We start from the raw sequence: 25,752 nt of genomic DNA, 5'->3' as shown, positions 1-25,752 counted from the left end.
AGGGATGGAAGGATGGGGAAAGGGTTAGCGGACACAAATCTGGCTACACACTCAGGCGGCTGGAGAACACGGCTCGGGGATCAATGAACAAGACGGGACTGATCAATGAGTTGACGGCGCAAGATGGATGGTAGCGTGGAGGGACGAGCAGTGCCGGGATGGAGGGATGGATGGAAGGAAGGATGGATGGAGAGATTGAGGGATGGATGGTGTTGATGGAGGGAGGGATTGAGGGATGGGTGGATGGAGGGAGGGAGGTAAGAACGCAAGGATGGATGGAGGGATTAACGGACAGATGTAGGGATGGTCAGATGGGTGGACGGATAGATGGCTGGACAGATAGATGGATAGCTGGACGGATGGAGGGAGGGATTGAGGGATGGTTGGATGGAAGGATGGATGGATTTAGGGATGGACGCAGGGAGGGATGGATGGATGATTGAGGGCTTGAGGGATGGAAGGAGGGAGGGATGGATGGATGATGGAGGGCTTGAGGGATGGAAGGAGGGAAGAATGGATGGATGATGGAGGGATTGAGGGACGTAAGGATGCAGGGATGGATGGAGGGATTGAGGGATGATGGATTCAGGGAGGGATGGGTAGATGAACGGACAGATGGTTGGACGGATGGATAGGTGGACAGATAGGTGGATGGTTGGTTGGATGGTTGGTTGGATGGATGGAGGAAAGGATGGAAGGAAACACACAGGTGCAGATGCCTGTGTCTGCGTCTGCATGTGTGTGTGTGTGTGTGTGTGTGTGTGTGTGTGTGTCGGCCCGGCCCTGGATCAATAGCTCTGTGGTGACAGCTAAGAGCTGATTAATCAAACGTATGGACCCGTCTCTCTCTGCGCTGCCCTCCCCTCAATTACCAGCTTCATTACATTGCCTTAACACCCCGCTGGGACCCTTTCTCATTCTTCCCCTCTCATCTCATTCCTTCTCGCTCCCTCTCCTCACACTCCCTCTGCGCGCTTCGCCCCCCCCCCCCCCCCCCCCCCTATCTTTCGGTCTCTCCTCCGAGGCTGTTTGTTTTGTTTTGTTTTTTTGTTTTTTTGTTCTTTTTCCGTGACTCAGAAACGTCTTATCAAGGCAGCGAGAACAAAGCCTTATTTAGTACATTTTAGACACTCAAACTGATGAACTCTCAGTCTCAACCTGCTCCATAACTACGCCTGTTAAAAAAAAATGATTTGCTCTAGTTGTACTCGCTTTATTGCGATAGCTCGGACCTGCGCTATTTCAAAACTCGTACGAGGAAATCATTTGCCTCAGCTGTTTATTTTTTTCCAAAACTTTTTTGCGCTTTGCTGTGTCACGCCCTTCCTCCTTCCGCCTCCTCCTCCTCATTTATTGTCCGACTGGCCCTGTCCAGTCCCTCCTCCCTCATCCCTCCGTTTCTCTTCTTTCCCTCCGATGCAGTTTTGCATCTTTTCTTTGCCCTCATTCTGCAGCTCCTCCCCTCCCCCTCTCCAGCATCCCCTCGGCATTAACACTCTGTCTCATTGCCTCAGTGATATGACTAAGCACTGTGTGCGTGTGCGTGCGCATGCCTGCCTCTCTCTGGATGTGACAAACCTGTGTGTCTGAAGGGAGCGTATGCACGGAAGAGCCGTTCGCCACTCGTGCGTGTGCGAGCGCTGCGTTCATGCGCTGGTGCTCCGGGCGGCGGATCTCAGCAGTCGTGACATTTTTTAGACAGATTCAGAGTCACGACCGAATAAGAGCCCCGCTCACTCGCTCTCTCTTTCTTTATTCTTTTTTAATCATCCTCTCTCCAGGGTCCGCTATCTCTCTGTGCCCCCGTATAACTTCTTTTTCCCAGCTCTCCTTTCACTCCCTGGGATCCTCCTGTCGGGCTCAGTCGGAGTCTCCCAGGCCTCTAAATATCTCTCTTTCTTCAGTTTTTTCTCTCACACACACACACACACACACACACACACACACACACACACACACACACACACACACAAACACACACACGCACGGGCACAACTCGTTCCACTTCGATATCAACACGGCCACGTCTGTCCCAATCTGCTCTTGTCCCTCCTCTAGTCCGTGCTTCTGTAATCCAGATCAACTAGCATTCTTAATCTTGTAGCGTGTGCGTACATGTGTGAGCGAGCATGGGGGGAAGTGAAAGAGAGAGGGAGAGAGCGAGAGAGGGAGGTATGAGCAGTAGCGTAGTAAGAACACAAGTGTTTTGACAAAGGAAGGGAGCAGCCAGGGACAGCGATTAGACGCACCTGTCACCTGCTGAACTTAATCCGTCTTTTGAAAAGCGCACCAGCTCGTTCCAAATCGCGCACGCGTCCCCTCCATTGGTATACGCCCTGGCGCCGCGCGCGCTTCGCAAATGGTAAAAGTGAAGCGGTGGAGACGCGTCGCGCGCGCCAGCCAAAACACCCACGTCGTTAGTGGAAGAGGAGGCACATTGTCTGAGCAGCGGACGCTAAAGTTAGTCGGCACGCCAACACCGTGACATTTGTTGAGTGTGTAAAGTCGTCTGTCAGTCCGCGCTCGATGTTTGGACCATTTTGGCTGTGTGAAATGTGTCGCTTCCTTACTGAGGATGACGCTTTGTACTCAGAAATTTAGCAGGCCTAGATAGAAGAATGCAGTTCTTGCAATGACATCTATGAACACTAAGGATGCAAAATATTGATTAATTTGTTAATCGTTAGTTGAGCTAATTGATCGATTAACGATTAATTGATAAGCAGCGATATTTCCTGAGAGCCTAAATTTCACATCATTTAACCCTTAAATAATGTTGAGGGCCCAATGTGACCCATTTTTACATTAGATAACAGTAAAAACACCCTAAACATGTATCTTCTGACTTTAAGTTGACTTCTAACGGGTCACATTTCAACTTTTTTTATTTATTTATTTATTTTTTAAAAGGTGTTTAAAAGTAACTTGTTCTAGGTATACAGGTATAGACCACGGCATTTAGCAACAAAAAAAGCAGTGTTAAAAATGTTCAATTAATTGCCACTAATTTAATTTAATCGATTTAATCGACACTCGGTTAATTGTTAGCATCCCTAATGGACACACCTCCAAGAACCTTCAGATACTTACACTCACCGGTGGTGTTAAATGCATCAAACCTTTGACATTTTGTGCACTTTCCGATCCAAATAAACTCGCCTTTGATTCATTTCAAAGCGTCAGCGTGTGAGATTTAGTAGCATCTGGTCGAAACAAAGCACAGTGCAAAGCAAATTTATCATCTCACAGCCGTATGCCCTTGGCCAGGCTGCACCCTTTCGGCTTCACCCATCAAAGATCGATTGGTGGTCTGGCTGACCCGTCCTGCAGGAGGCAGGTGACTTCGACGGCTCTCTGTAAACATTTTTTTCTCGCATCAGTAAATTCCACCAGGGAAAGGCCACACTGACATCAATCCTTGCTTCCTGATGTCGCACTCAATCTCACATCTTTCCTGTAGCAGCTGTGGAATTGGAGTAAAATTGTGAAACCTTGAGCAAATCCATGTTCTGGGGCACCCAACCTGCACTGTAACTAGATATAGATGCTTTTTTTTTATTAGGGAATCCAACAACAAAAATATTGTGTTTTTAGTGATTTTGCTCGACAAAGTACTTATATATTTTATTTACGTAGATTCCTGTAAATGTGGACACTATTACCTGTTTTTGTTTCCTCCCAATATCTTTCTTTACACACAGAACAACCTATTAATGTGCAACGCACGTCTTGAATTACGAACCTACAACCTGTTGTTTACAGCCAGAGCATGTTTATGTTGACCAGTCAATGTTGATCGTCCTTCCCTTTTGTTCCTCAGATGAATCGGCCAATCCAGGTGAAACCAGCCGACAGTGAAGGCAGAGGAGGTGAGACGTGCTTAAAAATAGTTACGCACACAGACACACAGCCCGGTTAATGGTTCAAGGTGATTTAAGCCGAGAGAGGAATTAGTCACTGGGTTGATCTTTCCTCACTCTCCCACCTTTGGTAGAAAAACACAGGAGCTCAGACGATACCGCGACTGTTACCATTCACTGTGGTCAATACTGCACCCTGGTGGACACGATAGCTTCCAGAAACAAACACATTTCTAGCGGCGCAACTCCTGTTGTTTTCCTACTGGAGGCAAAGATTATTGGTGGATCTAATTTTTTTTTTTTTTTTCGTTTTCCTTTCTCAGAGGACAGGAAATTGTTTGTAGGCATGCTGGGAAAGCAACAGAGCGACGAGGATGTGCGCAGGCTGTTCGAGCCCTTTGGCAGCATAGACGAGTGCACTGTGTTGAGAGGGCCTGACGGCACCAGTAAAGGTACGACCGACAATTAGTGCTGCAGAGAGCAGCTTATTTTCATCTGGACTGTATTTTGTATTATTAATTTATTTATTCATTTATTGTTTGCCATAACGAGCCATGTGACTCATCTGACCGGACTGTTTTGTTGCAGGCTGTGCTTTTGTAAAGTTCCAAGGACACACCGAAGCCCAGGCTGCCATCAACAGCTTGCACGGCAGCCGCACAATGCCTGTAGGTCGCATGAGTGATGCAACCCCTTGCACAATTCTAATTGTGTGGCAGTATAATATATGAATATTGTTCTGCAGGAAAATGTGCATCTTGCTGCTTTAATCCATTAGTTATAGGAAATAATGACTGAATTATTATCAAATTAATGAAAATGTGAACTTGAATTTTGATGAATTTTTACCGCCTTTCGCCAAAACAGGGAGCGTCTTCCAGCCTGGTGGTGAAATTTGCAGACACGGAGAAGGAGCGGGGCTTGAGGAGGATGCAGCAGGTGGCCTCCCAGCTCGGCATCTTCAGCCCCATGACCCTCAACTTCCCCGCCTACAACGCCTACACGCAGGCGGTCAACGCACAGGCAAGTAGTGCAGCGCTCGCCGTCGGGCCGCCGTTTTTGCATATGCACAGTGAGTTTGTAAGTGGAGCGCTGTGCTCCTGAAAGGACGTAATAAGTTTGAAGAGGCTATCAGTGGTCTAATTGGGAGTAACGTTGTTATGCTGACAACAGAACATATGTCATCTGGCATTAGCTTTCCCGCAACACACAACATTAACCCACTGACTCAGGACGTAATGGCCTCGTAATTAGATCTCTATTCATCTGTTCCTCCATCACTCCATCTCCCCGTCCCTTCTTCCTTTTTTTTTTTTTATATCCACATCCACTGAAACACCTCTTTGTCTTTTCTATGCCCCTCCTGCCTCTCTTGCCTGACTGTCTTCCGTCCCCGCTGCGCAGCTCGTCCAGCAGCAGGCCCTGGTCGCCCAGTCAGCGTACTTGTCACCTGTGGCAACGGTCGCGGCCGTACAGATGCAGCAGATGGCGGCGCTCAATGCCAACGGCATCATCGCCACGCCCCTCACACCTATCACACCTTCCTCAGGTGGGCTCTCTCTCACTCTCACTTGTCATAACAGTAATAGTTTTCGTTTGACGTAAATTGCTTTGGTGTAGCTACATAATTGTGCAAATGCGCAGAACAGGTGAAATGAAGCGAAAGGTTTGGTTCTGTCTGCAGGTACAAACACTCCACCTACCATTGCAGCAACACCAGTGCCGGCTTTGCCTCCACCAATCGGAGTGAACGGTTACGGCAGTGTGGCAGCCCCGACAAATGGACACCAAGCGACAGAAGCACTCTACACCAATGGCGTTCACCCATATCAAGGTATCACAGTGCTAACAGGGTCACACATTACACAAGACACAAGACTAAGATTTAGGGATGACTGATGTTAAAAAAAAAAAAAAAAAAAAAGGAGCTTTCACTCCTCTATTCTGACTGTGGTTAATGGTGTGCTGTTGTTTTTCTATTTATTTATTTTCTATTTTCCTTTTTTTTTTCTTCCTTTTTTCAGCTCAGAGTCCAGCAGCCCTGGACCCCCTACAGCAAGCATATGCAGGAATGCAACATTACACAGGTTAGTGTATGGTCTAAAAAACATGTCAGAAACATAATTAAAAGGGTATAAGTCAACTATACTATCTATACTATAAAGTAAACTACAAAATAAAGCTTTCAGGGTATGAATAATATACCTATTAATATTTAGAACAGCTATTCAGACAGCAGGGCCCATTTTTTTTTTAAATGGGCCCAGGTACCTGCTTTCAATTTATGGTCATTGTCTTCACAATTAATAACATTATACCCTTAAAACATATTCTCTGTTTTGCTATGATTCCTCACATTTTAATGTGACTCAAAACACAATATATCTGGTTCATAATTCCGGTAAAAAGGAATTCTGTCTGCACATGATTCATACCTCTCAAATAAAAAAGGGCCTTTGCAAGTGCATTTCGGATTTAAATCCACACCGTCATTGTTTTTGCAATGACTGTCCTGGTCAGATGTTTCGGTAAATAGTTTTCACCTTCAGCGGGAGACGTGCCCGTCCAAACAAAAGGACTCTATTGGATGCTCAATGTTGCCACCTGTTGTTTTTACCCAATCAGATTTTATTACTGTCTCTCCCAATAGCGGCATATCCTGCAGCCTACGGATTGGTCGGGCAGCCGTTCCCCCAACAGCCAACACTTGTTGCCCAGCAACACCAGCAGCCCCAGCAACAGCAGCAGAGAGAAGGTGATGTGACTTCCTGTCTGTCCCGGGGCCCCGCCCTGTCTTCCAAGGGGCGGTTTTTAAAATCTCTTTCTCTGTTTTTTTTCATTTAAAACGAGGATATTTGTCACACAGTGTCACGTATTCATGTGTGCGCGCGCTTGTGCGTTTGTGTGCAGGTCCTGAAGGCTGCAACATCTTCATCTACCACCTGCCTCAGGAGTTCAGCGATTCAGAGATGCTGCAGATGTTCCTGCCCTTTGGCAATGTCATCTCGGCCAAGGTGTTTGTTGACCGCGCCACCAACCAGAGCAAGTGCTTCGGTGAGAGGCTCACCAGCCAATGGTGAAGAGGGAGGGGTGAGGGGGAGGGGAGCGGACGGATCATAAAACAGAAAGGACAAGTCAAAGAGAGGAGGGCTGGCTTTGTGAGGCGTAAAATGACACAGTTTCAGCCGAAACTTTGTCTCCGAGACAAAGAAAGAGGGTGGAGGAACGAAAACGAGCCCTGTTTCTTTCTGTCGTCGCAGGGTTTGTAAGTTTCGACAACCCTGCCAGCGCTCAGGCGGCCATCCAGGCGATGAACGGCTTCCAGATTGGCATGAAAAGACTGAAGGTGCAGCTCAAACGGCCCAAAGATGCCAACCGTCCGTACTGACCGCTTTGAGGAGGAGACACGAGACATAAAGAGAGGTGAGGTAATGGTGAGAAGGTGAAGAGCACCTTGACATGAAGAGAAGTCAGCTGTTGTGTATCAGGAAAAAGAAGACGGAGAAAAAATGTGGCTATGGAGGAAGTGATAGATTTAACACTGCAATGCTAATAACTGGTACATGAGTGATTTTTATTTTTTTTTTGGTTTGTTTTTTTTTTAAACTTGAATTGTCAGTGAATACACGCCGGCTTGAACATGTGAAAACAGCTTAATTCATGCAGGAAGAGTGATAAATACTAAAACTATTTTTTTGATTTTCTTTCACAATCTTATTTTCTTTCCTGCTGTTTTGATCTTTTCCTGAAACGGCAACTTACCTCACCCAAGATCCCGTCCAATCATAATTCACGAGGACCCCATCGCTATGGCAATGGTTGCCTAGTGAGCGATAAAGCCCCGATCCCCCCTTCCTCTCGCATTGTTGTAAGTTGATTGGCTGGCCTGTGTTTGGGTTGCTGTGGCGATTGATTGCCTGTGTTGGTTGCCCTTGCTGTCACATCGAGCAACCAGCCATGCGTTGACCTGCATGTCCTGTTGCCGTAGTGACCACAGACTGTGTTTGGTGCATTGTGACTTTATTTTGTATTGACCTGTGCACATACTGATCAATAACTGTTAACAGTCAGGACTGCTCTCAGAAATCAACCGATTTAATTGGACACCTGACACACCTGATCATTGCCGAGTCACATCAACAATCCTCTCAGAAACCCTGGTGATCTTTCTTCGCAGCTTTGTTTTTGATCAGTTTCTGTTGTGTTCTGTTTGGTGTCATTATCATTTTCTTGAACTGTTCTTCGAAAGTGTTTGGGTTAAGTAGTGAGCGTGGGCGTCTCTGTGTACATATGTGTCATGCGTGTTACACTGTTAGCGTGTAATATGCAGGAGTGATTAATCCTCGTTGTACTGGTGTCACGGGCTTCCGCAGTAGACTGGTGAAATAATGTAGCTAAGAAATGTGTGCAAAAAAAAACATTTTTTTCTCTAAAGAACGAATGCAACATACAGCAAGGACACGTCGTGCTGGAAATAGAGGTCATAAAATGTTTATGCAGCATGTAAAGGCTTAAATATGGCCACAAATCAGGTCAACTCGGGATAGGATGAGAGGAATATTTTAAGCTGCGGCGTTCCGGGAAAAAAACAGTGCCGTACTTCTGGTTGACTTTAATATCTCTGGGTTCTGATTTGTTACAGTCTGATTTGTCACTTTAGTTTATGCTCCTTTAGTTCTCCTCCTGTCTTCCTCTGCCTCTTTTACATCCTACCACTGCTCTCTCAGTCTCTCTCTCTCTCTCTTTCCCTCTCCCTCTCTCTCTCCAGTCCCCTTATCTCCTCCTACCTGTTCCCTCTATTTCTCTGGCAGGCCCTTTTTTTTTGTTTGTTTTGTTTTTTAATCCCAAGCTCCTGTTTCTATTCTTCTAGCTCATGTTTTGAGGTAAAGGGTATGTGATTGTCATGGTGGAGAAACGAGTGCCTCTTGCTTACTGGAGAACAGCCTTTAACTATAGGAATTCTGGGAGAAACAAGCAAACAAGGAAGACAAAAAACAGATTCAACAGACAATCGTAACATAAAACCTAATAAAATGAAAACAAAACTGCTAATGTATTTGCTGTCCGGCCAGTGCGCGGATGCCACGTCACACGGCTGCAGAAATTATACATAAATCATTAAGTTTCTATTTATAGACAAACCTTTGCATAACAAATGCTTGTGTGTATTAAGCTCTTATCTAAAAATTTGCCACTCACACACCAGTCGTAATAAAAACCATCACCCAGAATTTCTATACTGCCAATGCAAAGAGAGTGATGCATGTGGATAGTAGTGTTTGCTTGCAATGATATAAGGCACATGCTCATAGAGACGCACACACACATATGCAGCCAAAAAATAAACACACACACGCTGACATACACAGGCACACCACGCAACCAGACATGCTCTTCCAAACGCAAAAAAATAAAAAATAAAGAAAAGGAACACCAGCAAATGAACTTCACTGTATTGAGCTGCATGATCCAGACACTGTGTGTGTATGTGTCGAAGCACCATGATTTATTTGCCGTTGAAAGACAGGAGCGTTCCAACTGCGTGTGATGCCCCCTCGTTTCGCCTCGGCTTTGGAGATTAGAGCAGACGAGCCGGGGGCGTCCTCAGGTGCAGTTTGCTGACGAGACAAACGCAAGCATCTCCAGTCACGTCTGCGGTAGCTAACGGGAGGAGCATGTTTGACTTAAGATTTGCAGCGTTAGACAGAAACATTGGACCTCCTTTTTGCATTTGCAACGCGGACGTCTAACTCACCTGCCTCATGTCTCTCTCTCCCTGTATCTGCCCCCTGCCTTCTCCCCTGCCCCCTCCCCCCTGCAACAGGTGACCTTTCAGAGTCCAGACGAGGTGGATTTCCCAGGGTTCTCAGTGCTTTCAGACAGTCTGCTACCTTTGAGCGTCCACGGAGTGCAGCCACATACGCAAATACACAGGCACTCTCAACCCTGAGCCTCAAACGGTGGAAAGTTGACATACAATTGTACATAAAGTGCACAAATACAGACATACACACACACACACACACACACACACACACACACACACACACACACGCGCGCGCACACACACATCTGCTGACAGTCACACAGATACACACAGTTGACACGTTTCGGGGATCTTACCCACGCAGCCGAGTGTTTGGTCTGCCCGTGGCTGTTGTGGAGTTTGCCAACAGGGTTTGTGCAGTCAAGGTGACTTAGACCAAGCATGTATGGAAAGTACTGAAAAATGCTGATATATCACTTCAATAGACTATACCGTGTCTATACCAAGTCTATTACATGACAAATATAGATGGGCAGATGTTTCATAATAAAAAAAAAAAAAAGAAAGAAAATACAAAAAAGACAACTAAATGAGTAGGTTAGAGAGACTCTGGAGAAGATCCTAATGACCTGTAAATAATTTAGTTTACAAAGAGCAGCATTTAAAAAACAAGAAAAAATGCAAAAAGAATACTACTTTAGATAAACACTGAACAGGACACATTGACATTATTATTATGATTATTATTATTGTTGTTATTATTATAATTATTATTATGATTATTATTATTATTATTACCACTAGTAACATCATCATCCTCATAGAGGGTTATTACATTCCAAATTGTAAAATGGGAAATCACTAACCTATTTTAAATTTCTACTTAGATTTTAGGTAAAACTTGGGGGCGGGTGGGATTGCACTTTTACTCGGGAGGTTTTAATATTTGAGCAACTTTTTTATTTATTTACTAATTTAACAATTATTTTGTTTATTGGGAGATGGGGTTTGAAGGGGGCTGCGATACTTTGATTTTAGAATTTTCTAGAGAAAACTGTTTTGAGGGCCTGTTTCTGTCAGACTCTTGCAATCGAGCGATTATAATGTATTAATTATTACAGCAATTCTATTTATTTCTTATTTATTGACTCCTGTTTTTGATCCACTCTCTTTTTAAGTTAAAATAAAAATTATCAAACTAAATGTGCTGCTGTTGTCTATCATGTCTCCGAAGGTGAATGTGCGTGAAAGATACACTGATGTGCAAAATCTTTACTTTAGTGATGCAGTGCTGACCAGAGAGCAGATACTTCGACTGACCAAAAGGGGGGGGTAAGACCGTTTTTCAGTGAGGAGTTAGTGCTTGTACTTTTCTATTTTTTCCACTATTAAACTTGCTGCCCATGTCAGTTTTTGAAAAATATGTTGCCCTGTGCTACTACTATGCTACTGTGCTACAGTAAAATTAAAAAAATAATGAGATAATATAGAAGCAAGATTTAGGGTAAAGATTAATTCTTCTCTAACAATTTGAGGTACGTTGTACCTAAAATGTTCTGTTTTGGTGAGGGAAAGTCGGACACATATAACATATGGTCATGATGAAGATTTAAATCATTTTGATTTTGATGTATCTAGAAGGGGGGGCCACAAAAGTTCAATAATAAGGCTTACTTGTGAGTAAGAACTCATTGGTGATAAAGAGGTTTTGATCCAATTTCATCCATCCAATATTTGAGGACCATACTTAAAGCAGATCTACAGAGGTTTTGGTGAGGTTTTAAATATTAGTCGCTGAAGCCAACAGACACATGACATGGACCGTGTAATCTCTCAAGTATGTGCCAACTCTCACTATCTTGGTCCTGCACAGGGACAAGGTCCGTCAGCTTGTCATGCCTTCTATGCCAAACTATTTCTTGGCCCAAGACAAGATGCACTATGATCACATTAGCATCTGGATATTTTATATATTTACAATAGACAAAAATTCTCTACACTTGTTCTGCACAAATAACTACGCTTTAATAATAATGCCTTGGTGAAATTCAACTCCACTTAGTGTTGCAGCAGCAATACTGATTTGCAGGATGGGTGCACAAAGTAATGCATATACAGTAGTAGTAGTAGTAGTAGTCCACATACGTGGACAATATATTGTTGGTACCCTTCCGTTAAGTGAAATAACTTGAAACTGACAAAAGTAGTAATAAATTAATTAAAACAAATACATGAAATTAACTAATGAAAATCAGACAATGCACTCGAATTGTGGGTCAACTGAATCATTAAAAAAAAAAAACCTGTGTCAGTGTCTGATTTTCAGTAGTTTATTTCATTATTATTATTATTATTATTATTATTATTATTATTATTATTATTATTATTATTATTATTATTATTATTTTAAATGTATACTGCTTTTGCCAGTTTCAAGTAATTTCAGTGACCATTGTGGGCTTTTCTTTCTTGAACAGATCGGTATAATTTTGTCCATGTCTGCACTTAAAGTGTCTTTCCATGAAGTGTGTTTCTTTTGTGCAAACCACGATTCAAACCACGCTGATTAACTTGTAATTGATGTGGTAAATCATACTGTTTAAATGAGCCTGACGCCAGGGGTCTGTCAGTCTGTCTGTCTGTCACCCATTAACCTGGCCCTGATCAGCAACAAACACGAGGGGTAAAGTTTACAGCGGACGGAAACACAATGCGCGGATGTGTGTGTGTGTGTGTGTGTGTGTGTGTGTGTGTGTGTGTGTGTGTGTGTGTGTGTGTGTGTGTGTGTCAGCCAAATGCACCCCCCGCCGCCCGTCCTCACCCTCCTCCCTTCCCTCTCATGTGCTCCGACGTCACTCTCGTACCTCCCTCTCCGTCATCCCTCACTCACTCCCGCCGCTGTGTGCTCCTCTCAGCCCGGACTCGTGCCGGGCCGACCTCCGCCTCTGCGCGACCAGACGCCCAGACAGACCCCTCACACAGCCCGGCACTGAAGACCCGGAGAGCGGCCCCAGGTGGAGGGGGGACATTTTTCACCGGGACACACGACGACATTAGGGGGAGAGAGAGGGGGTGGGGGGAAGTGGCGGAACGGTGGTAGCGTTTTACTTTTTTTTTAATCATTCTTTTTTTTTGCTCGCTCTTTATTTGGTCTTTAAATATATTTCACCCCTCGTCACGTTTTTAGAGGGAGAAAAAAAAACAAGTCAATTACGATGGAGAGTTGTGAGAATCCGTAGAGGGAACTAAAAGTTGGACGGAGCCGAGGCATCGGACCAGTCGCTCTGCTTTGGACCGTTAGGTTTTTAGCTAGGAAGTTAGCTGGGACCACAGGCGGAGAAGACCAAACGAAACAAAAGAAAGAGGGAGTCCCCACCACCACTGCCACCTCCACCGCCGCCACCACTACCACACACGAAACCAAACTTTGCGCTTCGACGGAGAGGAAAAACGTCAAAGTAAGTAACGCTTCCCATTTGGTGTTGTAAAGTTGCGGTTATTTGCTCGTTTGCGTGAGCGAAGGTTTGCGGCGGACGCACAGCACGCGCCGCATCCTCGCATCCCGTCGACGTCATGACGCACGAATTTGGGACTCGGTTGGAGCTCGACGGCGATACACGGCTGGCCGGGCCCTGCGGAATGTTTTCTTTCGCGATAAACGTTAAAAAAAAAAAAAAAAAAAAAATGAGAGAGAAAAAAAAACTGCTTCAACCGAACCGACTGGAAATCGGAAGCACTTTGCTAACGGTTCACCTTATCAAGCTAAAAGATCCGAGCGCTGCCTGCTGTGCGGTCTCAGGGTGGATGACTTCCCTAGAACTAAGTTGGCTAACTCGTAACAAATTATGACATATCTATCTATCTATATATATATATGTATTTGCCATGTTGTCAGTTCTTGGCGTAAGGATTGAACATACATTTAAAAACGTTTTTCACGCAATGTCAGTCACGCGCTGTACATAGCCCATGCACTGTTTCTTTTATTGAAGAGCTTTTCACGGGACGTCCTGCTGATGGTAACGCTTGGGTTTTTTTTAAAAAAAAAAAAAAAAAAAGGGGGGAAAAAAGTGTGTTCTGAATTTCTGGGATAATTGATTTCACATGTGTAAAAGCGACATTATAATCGTTATGTTTAAGTGAAGACTTTTCTTTCTCTTTTTTTTTTAACACGTTTGACATTTTTTCCTACAAGAAATCAGTCATTTGTCGTTGACTACTTTTAAAGCTGAATAAATAATTTAATGGGAGGGGAAAACCACAGAGGACTAAAAGCTTTGCGTTGTGGTCGAACCTCTTATTGTGTTGTGGTGCAACCTCTTCTTTCTAAAACAATTAAAAAAAAAAAAAAACTTCCTTAGCTGAAGGGACGAAGCATTTACTCAATACTTTAACCAGGGTTTGCAATAACGTCTCCGCTATGCGTTTGGCAGTTTTTATATTTTGTACTTCTTTGACAAAACGATGACCTTCATATTATTCAAATACCTCAGACCCACATGTGTCTAGGGACCAATCAAATCACTCAGGGCAGAGAGAGTGCTTACTCAATAGACACAACTGACCTGCATCCATTTGTCGGAAGAATATTACTCTCACACCTTCTGAACAGGCCCGTTCAAATCAGGCTGCTCAGCGAGGGAATCGATTATCGATTATTCCCCGAGAGCCGCAGATTGACGTCAGTGGTATTTAAGCTGACTTTTGCCTGAAGGTGAGAGGGAACAGGTCACCATGGACCGGCTGCGTGTCCATCAAGAGGCTTTAAATATTCTCCTGTATCTGCCGGGTGTCTCTAGGTAACTGTGTCCCTCAGCTCAATCAATCACGGCGAACGGTCCCAGTCGAGCCATGACACACAAGACGCTCTGAAATGGCAATGAGGGTGTGTATGAGTCACCCTCAGAAGGCATGATTTGAGTTACAGCTAATAAGTCAAGTTGCAGAAAGCATGCAGCCTCCCTGACTGCCAACAACACGCCACAATCTGTGCTTTCTGTGTTCAATTGCACGTTTTTGAATGCAATCTCTGAACTGTGTCCACATGCCGGACCACAAGGGATAAAGATATCGCTACGGAAGCTTGATAACGAGTTAAACACAGTAGAGTGCGATAGGAATCTGTTAATGTATTTGCACAGTGACTGATAGTTTCCTGTAAAATGTTTTTTTTTTTAAGGAGAAAAAAGCAAATTAGTTTCTTAAACTTTTTGTGTCTTTAGTTTTGCTTTTCTCACACTGCTTCTGAGCTACACCAGGAACTGATAATCATTATCTCATTTGGAGAAGTATTATCTTGAACTGATTGCAAAGGTCAGATGTGTTACCAGGTAACACGTGTGACACACATGCTACTTACATTCAGTAACACAGTGAAGCTTGAGGCAAAGAGGACCAACCCAAGCAGTAATTGATTATCCAGGCTTCAGTCATTGTTTCATCAATGGGACAGTTAACCGACGATTTCAGATGTTGTTGGGTTTTTTTCTTCAAATACATCACAGGATAACATGGTGGCCAAATCGAAAGGTCAGCAGCTCTGCAAAGACAGGTGTTGATGAGGCCCATTAGCGCAATGTTCGGTTTACGGACCGAGACAGTTTTATTGTTATTAGATTTTATTATGTTTTGTCAGGGTCTTAATTTATTTGAGATAATGATCATACTGCAGCGCCACTATCAGCTTGTTATGCAGTTAAAAAGAAATGCTAATATGTTTATTAGGAACATGTAATCAGGGCTCAGTGCAGTAAGCCGCCTTCTTGCACGACTGGCAGCACCAGCAGGTTTTCACTAAGAGCTGCTGCTAAGTTTTAAGGTTTTTAGCTGTAAGGTTTTGTTTTTGTGCTTAATGTGGACTCTTCATGACGACTTGGACTTTGTCCAAAAGGGATAATTTAATCAAAATTGAAATTTCACCAATTAGATCAGAGTGGTTATTAGTACAGCAAGTTCCCAGAAGTATCTAAACTCATTTCCAAATGAACATCCAAAGAATTGTTTGTTTCTTTACCTGAGCTCTCAGCCTTTTCCCAATAATCAAATAAAATTGTTGTGCTCCTAGCCTGCCAATCAGGGAGGAGTTGGTCAAAGTCATATGCCTTTTGTCCACCCGGTTGTCTGTCATTCAGGTAAACAAAATATAAGACAGCTGTTAAGTCCATTTCTGTTCTTTTTCATGCATTGAGGCGGAATGAGAAGCTCCCACTCAGTGTGGTGCCAGTGTGTTTACATTCCTCACATATTCCTCAATTTCGTACCAGGGCTAAGGTTTAGTCCTGTGCAGGTCTCACCTTTAAATTATCTCCTGGCGATCTCTCATGTATTCCTGAAGAAAACAATGATTACACAGACAGAAGACTAAGTGGTTCATTTACAGCAACTCGTAAATGAAGTAAATTTGTAACATCTGGAGATTCCTCGCACGTGCCGTCTTCAGTCACCACATCCGCAGAGAAACACAGTCACACAGAGGAGACGGCTTGAGAAATCCCCTTGTCCCTCCTCTCCCAGAGTCACCCCGGCTTTTTATTGGACCACGGAAATGGTCAGAGTCTGGTCACGTGACTCGGCTGAGCCAATGGTTGGCAGCGAGCCGAGAGATGTGTGTGTGAGGTGGGAGAGAAAGTTAAAACACGCTGGATCCACTGGATGATCCATCTTGTCACCGTAAGCGTGCAGAACACAACCTCCTCCTCCTCCTCCTCCGCCGCCGCTCTTCCCTCTCGCGTCCGTGTGGTGACATCACAGTGTTTTCAGTGGGGCCAGACACACACACACACACACAGCAGCAATCCCTCCGACAGAGCCCACAAGACCTGGCAGGATCATCCAGGGTAGGCCCGGATGTACTGCTACTGAAATGAAAGAATTGCCAATAGTGTCAACCTTTCCATGCAGCTGAGCCTCTGTACGAGAGAGAGAGAGAAAGAGAGAGGGGGGGAGGGGGGGCGAGGGAGAGAGGAAAGGCCAGTGCTCTGTCAGCCAGGCTGTTGCAACAGGAAACGGGGACCGTGACTAATATGACATGATGTGGAAAACAAACGACACACTCAGCCATGACACCGTCATGGGCTGCAGCAGCAGGCAGCAGTATGTCGATTCTTCATTCAGGTTCATTGTGTCCTGCTGGTTCCAAAGTCAGCTGGATTGCAAGGCCTGCTGACTGTAGGGAGGATTCACAGTGAGGCAAGAGACAAATATCAGTGTGAGGTTGGACTCGGGACTCGGCACGGGACTCAGAAATGGCGTCATGTTTTTATTCAGATGTCATCTTGTGTGTTTCAAAGTTCACAGACATTGAATCGGTTTTTCAAGCGACTCAGGTTCTCTTTGGTAAAGGACCACAACAGAACAGGCTCGACCAAACGGTCGAGATTTCACTCAACCAATATTTAATGTTTTTGAGAAGAGAATACAGTAAAGAATGCAAGTGCCAGTGCTAATATTAGTGGGTTAGAATTAGAAAGAATTGTAAACAAATCTGTTTTTCCATTGCCTGTTTTCTTGATCGATGCTAAAGGGTTAATCTTCATGCACAGCATTTCTCCAAAGTGAAGGTTTTACGCGGCCGTCAGTTCTTTAAAGCCTGCACCCCCCGCTGCCTAATTTAGGAGCCACATTTTAAAGATGGCAACGAGCGTTAAACATAGTTTGGACTGTGCGAGCCAACGAGGAAACCCTCCCGTCCAGGGGGATGATTGCTGGGCGCGGAGCCGCAGGGCGGGGACCCGAAGCTGGAGCCGAGCACTTACAGGGTTCTGGCATTTACAGCTGCTGCGCGCTGGGTGGGGAAATGCAGTGTCTGTAAGAGGACTCCAAAAATGTGTGTGTGTGTGTGTGTGTGTGTGTGTGTGTGTGTGTGTGTGTGTGTGTGTGTGTGTGTGTGAGGGAGGGGCTGAGGGAGGAGAGAGATGGGGCTTCTCAGCACATATGAATGTATCGTGACTCACATCCACCACCCCAAAAATATGCTTCTGCTCTACAATCAGCCTTTTTTTTTTTTTTTTTTTTCTTTTTTTTTTTGAGTAAAGATCTTCGTCTCCACTCCCTTCGCCTCGCGGCTCGTCTTCGGAGGCGACGAATAGGAAAACAGCACTCGCAGGTGATGATTGTTTGGGAACGTCGCGGTCAGTCCTGGCTCCCTCCGCTCCCTCACTTGGGCCTCCTCGGCTCCCCCGCACATCGCCTCCACTCTGCTTTATGCATTAGGGGCGGGAGGGGGGGAACCCTGCAGCCAGGCTTCCAGGGAGAGGGCATCGCTGTTGCCCTCCTCTTTTCTCATAATAACATGGTAACAGTCCCTGTCCCTTTCCTAATGACAGATGTCCTGCCTGTATGCTGAGCCCGCGCCGCGTAGCTCTTGCATCTAAAGCAAATCCCCCTCAGCGCTTGATCATTCCGATTTTGCATGAATGACAGTGCAGGACGAGCGTCGGCGGCCTGTTGCTCCTGCAGCTGAGTAAACGTTGACCTGACCGTCAGTGTGCCTTGCGTTGCAGGATGATGTCAGAACTGAGCGAGTGGTTCTGGCAGGAGCGGCTCTGGTTCCCTGTTGGCCTGGGCTGGGCCGACCTGGAGGACCGGGAAGGACGGGTGTACGCTAAAGCTCGGGACCTGTGGGTGGCGCTGCCCATTGCACTTTTATTCCTCATCGTTCGACAAATCTTCGAGAGGTCAGTTTGTTTAATGGAATCAAACTTCCCTTCCTTGAGTGCTGTCAATCCATTTTTTTTGTCAATGCTATTTGCCTATTTTTCCCCTTCCATGACTGGTTTAACCATCCACTATTACATTTATAAATAATCCAACTGTCCATAAAGATGTAAATATTTGCTTTTCCTCTCTTACTCTATATATATTTTTATTTTATTTCTTTATTTCTTTTTAATTAATATATGTTTTTTCTTCTCTTCGCACTATATGCTGCTGTAATTATTCAAATCTTCCCAATATGGGATAAATAAAGCTATTCTTTTCTATTCTACTCTGTTCTATTCTACTGTATTCTACATACAAATTACCACTTCTGTGGGTGGCCTGTTATTGTGCACTCACTTCACTCAGTTCCTGTTTCCAGTAGCTTATCTTTGGCCCATCAGACACTCAGCCCACCAGTGCTTTTATGGCTTTTGTCTATATTTTGTTGCTTCTCTCTGTTTGTTTTCTGTCTTGTCGCTTCCTTATTGTTAATTTCCTCTTTCTCCATCTCAAAGCACCCGAAGGCTCACAGTGCAGGCGGCACGATTCGCTCAACTCGTGTAGACAATAGAATGAATGACGATGTGCAGATTATCAAGAAAAAACTATTTGAAGTCGGCATTCAAATCTTTAACAATTATATTTTTTCACACAGTGATGTCACACTGCACCTCCATGCCACGCGACAAACCTTTTTTTTATCTGATTGCAGGACGGTGGCAACGCCGCTGGCTTCTCTGCTCGGGGTAAAAGAGACAACACGGGTCAAGGCCACTTATATCCCAACACTGGAGTCTCACTACTGCAAAATAACCAAAAACCCAGCAAAGGTAGATGTCACTGGCAAAAAAAAGACCCCGATTCACATTCACATTTGGACTCCCGACACAAATCTGTTTTTCGCTCGCGCCCTCAGACTTCGATAGCGAGTCTCTGCAAGCAGACGGGATACACGGAAAGACAAGTGCAGCGATGGTTCCGGAGACGAAGGAACCAGGACCGGCCCAGCTTGCTCAAGAAGTTCCGGGAAGCCAGGTAAACACGGACAGGGGCGCGCCACTCTTGAAACACACGTGTGTGTCAGGCGCAACAGCTGCCCATCCCTCGCGTTCCTCCAGCGATACGGCCTCACGCCTCTCAGGGCCCAAAGCAGCAGCTCCCTATTTTTAACACGCACTCGTTGCAATGCACCTTTCGCCACTGCCGTGCCTGCAGCTCCTCTTCCGTGCACCCACTCCAATCTTCCCGACACACTCATTTCACACACACATGGCCACGGAAACCCCCTGGCTCAGTCAACACTGCGCTGCTACCAAGAAGTAGCTCAACAAACAGCACGAGCAAAAGGAGCCCGCATCATTGTTTCCTTGGTACTAAGAGGTGTGCGGTATTAATACTGCCAGTTCATCATCAAGTGAATATGCCATTATTCTGGGAAATTACAAAAGGGAATAGATGATAAATACTCTGGAATCAAGTCACATTTGATTTTATAGCACATTTCAAACCACAGTTCTGATATCATTTTTAAAATATGCTTCTAAGTCTTCAGACTATTAAATTATGAAGTCACATAGATCTCACAAGCCTGCTGTGTACAACAGATGATGCGTTGCAGTGCAGCAAGAGGACAGCCACATCAAATCAACCCAGCGTCTTTCTCCAGAATCTGTCAAAAAAAAGTAAATTATTGAATCAAAATCGTTGAACCTTTTCAGAGATGCAAAACTTTTTTCAGACACTGCTGTGTTTGGACAAGCTCAAGTCAAAAACACTACAAACACACAACCAATATATTTTCAGTCAAGTGATTGTTGCTCCGTGTGCTGTTTGTGATTGTCGTGGGAAAAAAAGTGCCCATAAACTGCTGTGCAGTGGACTGTACTGTGTGTGTGTGTGTGTGTGTGTGTGTGACACCGGCGAGGCTGTGTGTGTGTGTGCGTGCGCGGACGTGCATGTGACTGCATGTTCATTTCCCAGTTATGGTGTCTTTCGCTGTGCGTGTTACGACATATCTGTCGTGAATCAGCCTTTTGTTTTGTTTGCGCGCAGCACAACGGCCTTTGTGTCCCCGCTGGCTCGTCTCACCCACTGGCTTATCCTCTCCTTCCAGCAGCATCTCCTCGTCCTCCTCAGTCTTTCTGGGACTTTCTGCCTCAGCTCTTCCCAGTATTGTGGAATTGCCACCCCCTCACCCCCCCATTTCTCTCCTGAGAGCTTTTGCGCCAACATGTCCGCGCAGACGCTCACGTGCATGCATGTGCCTTTGCGTGTGCGGGTGGGTTGCGTGTGTGTGTTTGCGTGTCCTTGTCTGACATTATTAGTGCAGTTAATCTGATTTTCTTCTCCAGGCCTTTTATTATTTTTTTTTTTTTAGCCTGATATTTCTTTCAAACTTGCAACTCTGCAGTGTGATTGGTGCTCTGAGCGTAGATGGGCCGGCACATGTATGTGCTGCGTTGCACATGCACTTAGAGACTGTGTCTACTGCCCTCTTCCCATTGACTCAATAGACAGTGTGTTTGTATGTGTGTGTGTTCTCTTGCAGTTGGAGATTTACCTTTTACCTTCTTGCTTTCATTGCTGGCCTGGCCGCCCTCATCGATGTGAGTAATGCCACCTTAATACCCCCCCCCCCCCCCCTCTCGTTCGTCACCTGCCCTGCCGTCGTAACGTGACAGGTTCCACGGTGGTCGACCTGCTCGGCGGCGATAAGCTCACCTCCAGCAGAGCAGCACTGACTCACGGCCGCGCTGAGTCAGTTGATATAAATACAACCCCCCCCAGCCTGTGCTGTCTCATTCTCATCACATCTATCCTTCCAGAAACCTTGGCTCTATGACCTGAAGGAGATGTGGGAAGGCTTTCCCGTCCTGGTAGGTCTCCAATACGCTCTTCGCTGCATTTCACTCGTATAAGCCTTTTAATATTGATTAAAAAATATTTAAAGGTTTTTTTTTTCTTCATCCTGTTTGCGTTTTTACATTTTTTTGGTGTTTAAATCTGGTCTGGTACAATTAGAAGTGTAATGGTGTTCACCACTCACACTGTCCAGTATCTCATTCAACACCATCAGATAATAATAATACATTTAATTTATATCGCACTTTTCAGAAAACTCAAAGACACTTTACAATGGCATTAAAATGATAAAAATCAGTTCATACAATCAGAACTACATGTAAATCACTATGTATTGTAGAGGTACATAAAATTACAGGAATCAAACAAATTTAAAAGAAACTGAAGACGGTGACTTGCATAACACAACAGGACAAGCAGCACAGGACAAATAATCAGATGTTAAAAGCAGTTCTACAATGGTGAGTTTTGAGATGGGATTGAAGGTGGGTAGGTCAGTACAGTCACTAATGTATCTGGGGAGAGGGCTCCAAACGTCAGCTATAGAGAAGACTGTCTGCGGCAATGTTCTCTCTGTGGCCTGACACAACTGATTCTTAGTTTATAATGCAGTAACTAAGTCTTACTATACTTTCTTAATTCTTACTATCTCACTATAATTTCTCTAGATCCATATCATTAATTTGTTTCACTCCATTACGAGGAACTGTTACTACGAAATAAATATGTTGTTGACTTTAGACTGTCCCCACTGTTTTTCCCACTAGATAATCAGATACGCAAAACACTGATAAAGATCTCAGGAGGTTAATTTCTTTCCTAAAACATTGAGTTCAGTCAGATAAACCTTAAGTTTTTTTTTCAACTCCTAAAATGTGAACATCGCAAGTTTTGAACCTTTTGTGCATGTATCCCTTGTTGTATGATATTAAATGTCTGTTTCACGGCCCTCAGACTGTCCTGCCATCTCAGTATTGGTACTACATGATTGAACTGGGCTTCTACGCCTCTCTGCTCTTCAGTGTGGCCTCGGATGTCAAACGCAAAGTGAGTCAATTCCTTTTGTGAAAAGAGGAAGTCTGTTCAACAGTTGTATTTTATTTACTGAAGCGTGCACATGACTGTAGTTTTGTCAAAAGATGCTAAATTTGTAATTGGAACCTATTTACGGAAAAAAAACCCACAGCTTGGCCGTAAACTGTTGGCCAACATACTGACTGTGCATTCTCACCATCTGATCAGTGATAATAATACACCTGCCAGAGGCTGTTTGGACATTACACTGGTGTTGCATGTGCGTGTGTCAGTGTGTGTAAGTGTGTGCCTGCGAGTGTGTGTCAGGGCAGACTTTGCTCAGCTGACTGAGGCTGGAGCACAGCAGGGAGAATCCTGCCAAGAAGGCACACTGTGTTCCCTCAGCGCAGTATTACAACCTTTTACCTATTAAGCAGGATTTGGACACACGCACATGCACGCACATGCACACACAAGCACACGTGCATGCAGCACGGTAATAACATTAATAAGGCCAGCCTAATATTCAGTTTCACATCCTTCTCTGCAGGACTTTAAAGAGCAGATAGTTCACCATGTAGCCACAATCCTCCTCATCAGCTTCTCGTGGTGTGTGAACTATATCCGTGCCGGGACGCTCATCATGTTGGTTCATGACTCTTCTGATTATCTCCTCGAGGTGAGCTTCTCCAAAAAAACAACAAAAAAAAAAGGCCTTTGCCGTTCTTGACGTGCTCGTTAGAATGAATAAGACCGTTTTAAACGATTGCTGCAGCTCATCTTATAAGTCAGTCGTCTAAAATTCCCCCATTTTATTTAAATTTTAAAAAAAACAGTAATAAAAATGTAAGGAACCTTTTTTTTTTTTTAAAGATGTTACAGTGAGTCCTATTAAAAAAAAATGTATTGTGGTGATACACTGCCAACTGGTGGAGGGAAGCAGAACAGTCAGACTGCTGTGAAGTGAAGCTCACCTCCTTTCTCTCTGACAGTCTGCAAAGATGTTCAACTATGCCGGCTGGCGAAACGCCTGCAACTACATCTTCATCGGCTTTGCGGCTGTCTTCATCGTCACCCGCCTCATCATCTTCCCTTTCCGGTACACAATCACACATTCGGATCTCGTTGTTTTGTGGAATTTAACATCTGAACAATGAATGAAGATTACCATGTCCCTAATCTTCTCCGCTCTCCCTCGGCTGAAGGATCATTTACTGCACGTGGGTTTACCCTGTGACCATCTACGAGCCGTTCTTCGGATACTACTTTTTCAACGGCCTCCTGATGACGCTGCAGTGTCTCCACATCTTCTGGGCGGTCCTCATCATCCGCATGGCAGTTCGCTTCCTCACCAACAACGTAAGTGATGGAGAGAACGAAACGGCCCAGAAATTATTTTCTGTTTTTATGAAAACGAGCTGCCAAAACTTTAGACTGTGAAAATATCATTGCTATCATTTCTTGTAGGCCTTTATGGCAGCACGCACACCTACATACAGCGAAAACACAATTAGGTTTGTTCTGACTGTGTTCATAATTGGCCCTAAAATAAAACTAAATGTTTTTTTTTTTGTTTGTTTGTTTTTTTCTAGGAAAAAGTGGACGATGAAAGGAGTGACAAGGATGAAACGGATGAATCGGAGGATGAAGACGTGGGCGGAGAGGATAAGAACAGCGTGAAGAAAAACGGACCAGTGCAGAACGGTTACGCAGTCCACAACAACAATCACAGCAAGACAGAGTGACAGCGTGTCTTGTTTGGACAGAAGGCTCTCAGACAGACTCACATTGCTTGGAAGGATTGCGGGTGGTGAGGGGGGGGGTCTGGAAAACCAAAAACAGCAGGTAGCTTAAAGAAAGTTAACACTGTTATTCACACAAACACACAGTCACCCACATTCATGTATTCTCGGTCAGGGCACAGTCAAAAGATGGAGCAGGTGATGTACACTACACTACAAGACAAGGCTTTTGTTGTTGCGTTGTCGTCAGGAAATGTTCCCCCGTCCGCGTTTTCAGTCCCCAGATCTCAGAGACAGGTAAGAAAACAGGAGGAGGACGGAGCTGCTTCTAATTTAGCTTTCCTTGTTATTTGTGCCTTATAGCCATCTCATGGCTGTTGAAATGCCATTTTCTTTTTTTAAAGCTTCTCGCTTTTATCTTGTGTTGCTCTACGTTGTTGCTTCTGTGTCTTACATGAAGAGGAAACACAGCGAGTGTTAGTCTGTATGGAGAGTGAGGGCATTTATTTCACATTTTATCTGTCTATGCAATTGCGTAAAATGTCCTGCTGTCATGTTTGCACAAACAAGCAGTGTCGGATTTACACTGTATATCACTGCAGAGGAACTGAGAGTCTCCGCTCTGTCGTCGGACCTGTGCCATTTGTTGATCTGCCTTCCTCATAAAACTGAAATTGAAATGAAATTTGGTGTCAGTACACACGCATAAATATATAAATATATATATATATCCTGATATTCCATCTATTCCTGTTTTGAAAAATGATGTGGGACCCAGGCAGACACTTGGAATTACATTTTTCTGTTTGTTTCCACGGAACAAAACTGCTTCATTTTTCATCCCGAGGATTCTTGAGGCACCCGGATTACTGGTGCCACCTGCAGGAAACATTCGCTATGTTCATGTGTTTTTGTGGCGGTTGATGTCAAAACACAAGGGTTTTTACTAAGCAGAATGGAATGGTGCGGATTAACAGTTTCCAGATTTTCTGACCCACTTCTCTTCAGTTTTACTGCCGAGTGTCGCGGGTCATGTGTGTTTAAGACAGACATCATGTGTCAATGGAAAAGCGGTGAATTTTGGCGTGATTCTGTTATGCAATTGATTCAATGGTGCGTTTCATGTAAGAACGAAAAATGGTATTTGCTCGTTTGTAAATGATGTGAGAATGTAAATCATTATTATTAAGTGACTGAATTATGTCGTCCTGCTTTATTTTTTTTATTTTTTTTTACGTCAAGTGCCTTACATGCAATTATAGGGACTGCTCTCCCGTCGTCCTGTCCTCTCCTTTCCTTTCCTGTCTCCTCTTCACATCACTTTATGCCACCAGTATCTCATCATCACTAGATTCTCTCGCTCAAGGAATTTAACTTCCTTCGAACTCGCCCTCATTCCACCACAACACTTTTTCCTTTTTTTCTTTTTTTTTTTACTAATACAGACCAACCAGCAACTTCTCTTCTGTGGATGTGGAAGAAACAGCTGTGCCCTAGTTTCAGTGTTACTATCCGTTTTTATTTTGTATTTTTTTGTTTGTTTAATGAGTCATTTTTGTCATGAACAATAAAAAGAAAGATTGTGACCACAGTGAAATCTGTCTGAAGTAGTTTGATTATTTAAACTGACACATTAGTACTTGGTATATGATCTCTAGCATTTTAAATTATATGGATATCATAGAGAGACAAATAACCTTTTATGACAATTTGTTGGTCCTCCCAATTTTAAACATTACAATACGCGTTTTGTTTTTTTCAGATTTGTTTATTTATTTATTTATTTATTTTTTTAAACGAACAAAAC

The 25,752-nt window shown here is 44.2% G+C and overlaps 2 protein-coding genes across 3 annotated transcripts in view; both read left to right on the top strand.

The window, feature by feature from the left end:
* The window catches only part of LOC142898189 (CUGBP Elav-like family member 3), a 27,023-nt gene extending 16,193 nt beyond the window's left edge, over positions 1-10,830 (top strand). The window contains exons 5-16 of one of the 2 annotated variants that reach the window (XR_012928545.1): positions 3,821-3,869; positions 4,184-4,312; positions 4,449-4,528; positions 4,728-4,883; positions 5,265-5,409; positions 5,545-5,694; positions 5,885-5,947; positions 6,511-6,615; positions 6,771-6,914; positions 7,121-7,283; positions 7,633-7,728; positions 9,685-10,830. Coding sequence is in view for 1 of the 2 variants with exons in the window: in XM_076041003.1 (XP_075897118.1) it covers positions 3,821-3,869; positions 4,184-4,312; positions 4,449-4,528; positions 4,728-4,883; positions 5,265-5,409; positions 5,545-5,694; positions 5,885-5,947; positions 6,511-6,615; positions 6,771-6,914; positions 7,121-7,248 (1,149 nt within the window). In the remaining variant the exon portion in view is untranslated. The remainder of the gene's footprint in view (positions 1-3,820; positions 3,870-4,183; positions 4,313-4,448; positions 4,529-4,727; positions 4,884-5,264; positions 5,410-5,544; positions 5,695-5,884; positions 5,948-6,510; positions 6,616-6,770; positions 6,915-7,120; positions 7,284-7,632; positions 7,729-9,684) is intronic. The other variant, XM_076041003.1, reaches the window with a different exon arrangement.
* A 1,681-nt stretch (positions 10,831-12,511) lies between these two features.
* cers2b (ceramide synthase 2b) lies at positions 12,512-25,542 on the top strand. The gene is made up of 11 exons (XM_076040771.1): positions 12,512-13,085; positions 18,129-18,302; positions 19,040-19,157; positions 19,244-19,362; positions 20,876-20,933; positions 21,153-21,203; positions 22,144-22,236; positions 22,754-22,882; positions 23,196-23,302; positions 23,409-23,562; positions 23,796-25,542. Exons 2-11 carry the CDS (start codon positions 18,130-18,132, stop codon positions 23,946-23,948), a joined length of 1,155 nt encoding a protein of 384 aa, XP_075896886.1. The 5' UTR covers positions 12,512-13,085; position 18,129; the 3' UTR covers positions 23,949-25,542.
* Positions 25,543-25,752: the final 210 nt, after the last annotated feature.

This window comes from Nelusetta ayraudi, unplaced genomic scaffold (genome assembly GCF_046127955.1).
Source record: "Nelusetta ayraudi isolate G7.1 ecotype Tasmania unplaced genomic scaffold, CSIRO-AGI_Nayr_v1 ptg000063l, whole genome shotgun sequence".
Taxonomy (NCBI): domain Eukaryota; kingdom Metazoa; phylum Chordata; class Actinopteri; order Tetraodontiformes; family Monacanthidae; genus Nelusetta; species Nelusetta ayraudi.
The sequence above is the reverse complement of the archived record's forward strand: the minus strand, read 5'-3'. Positions and strand labels throughout refer to the sequence as shown.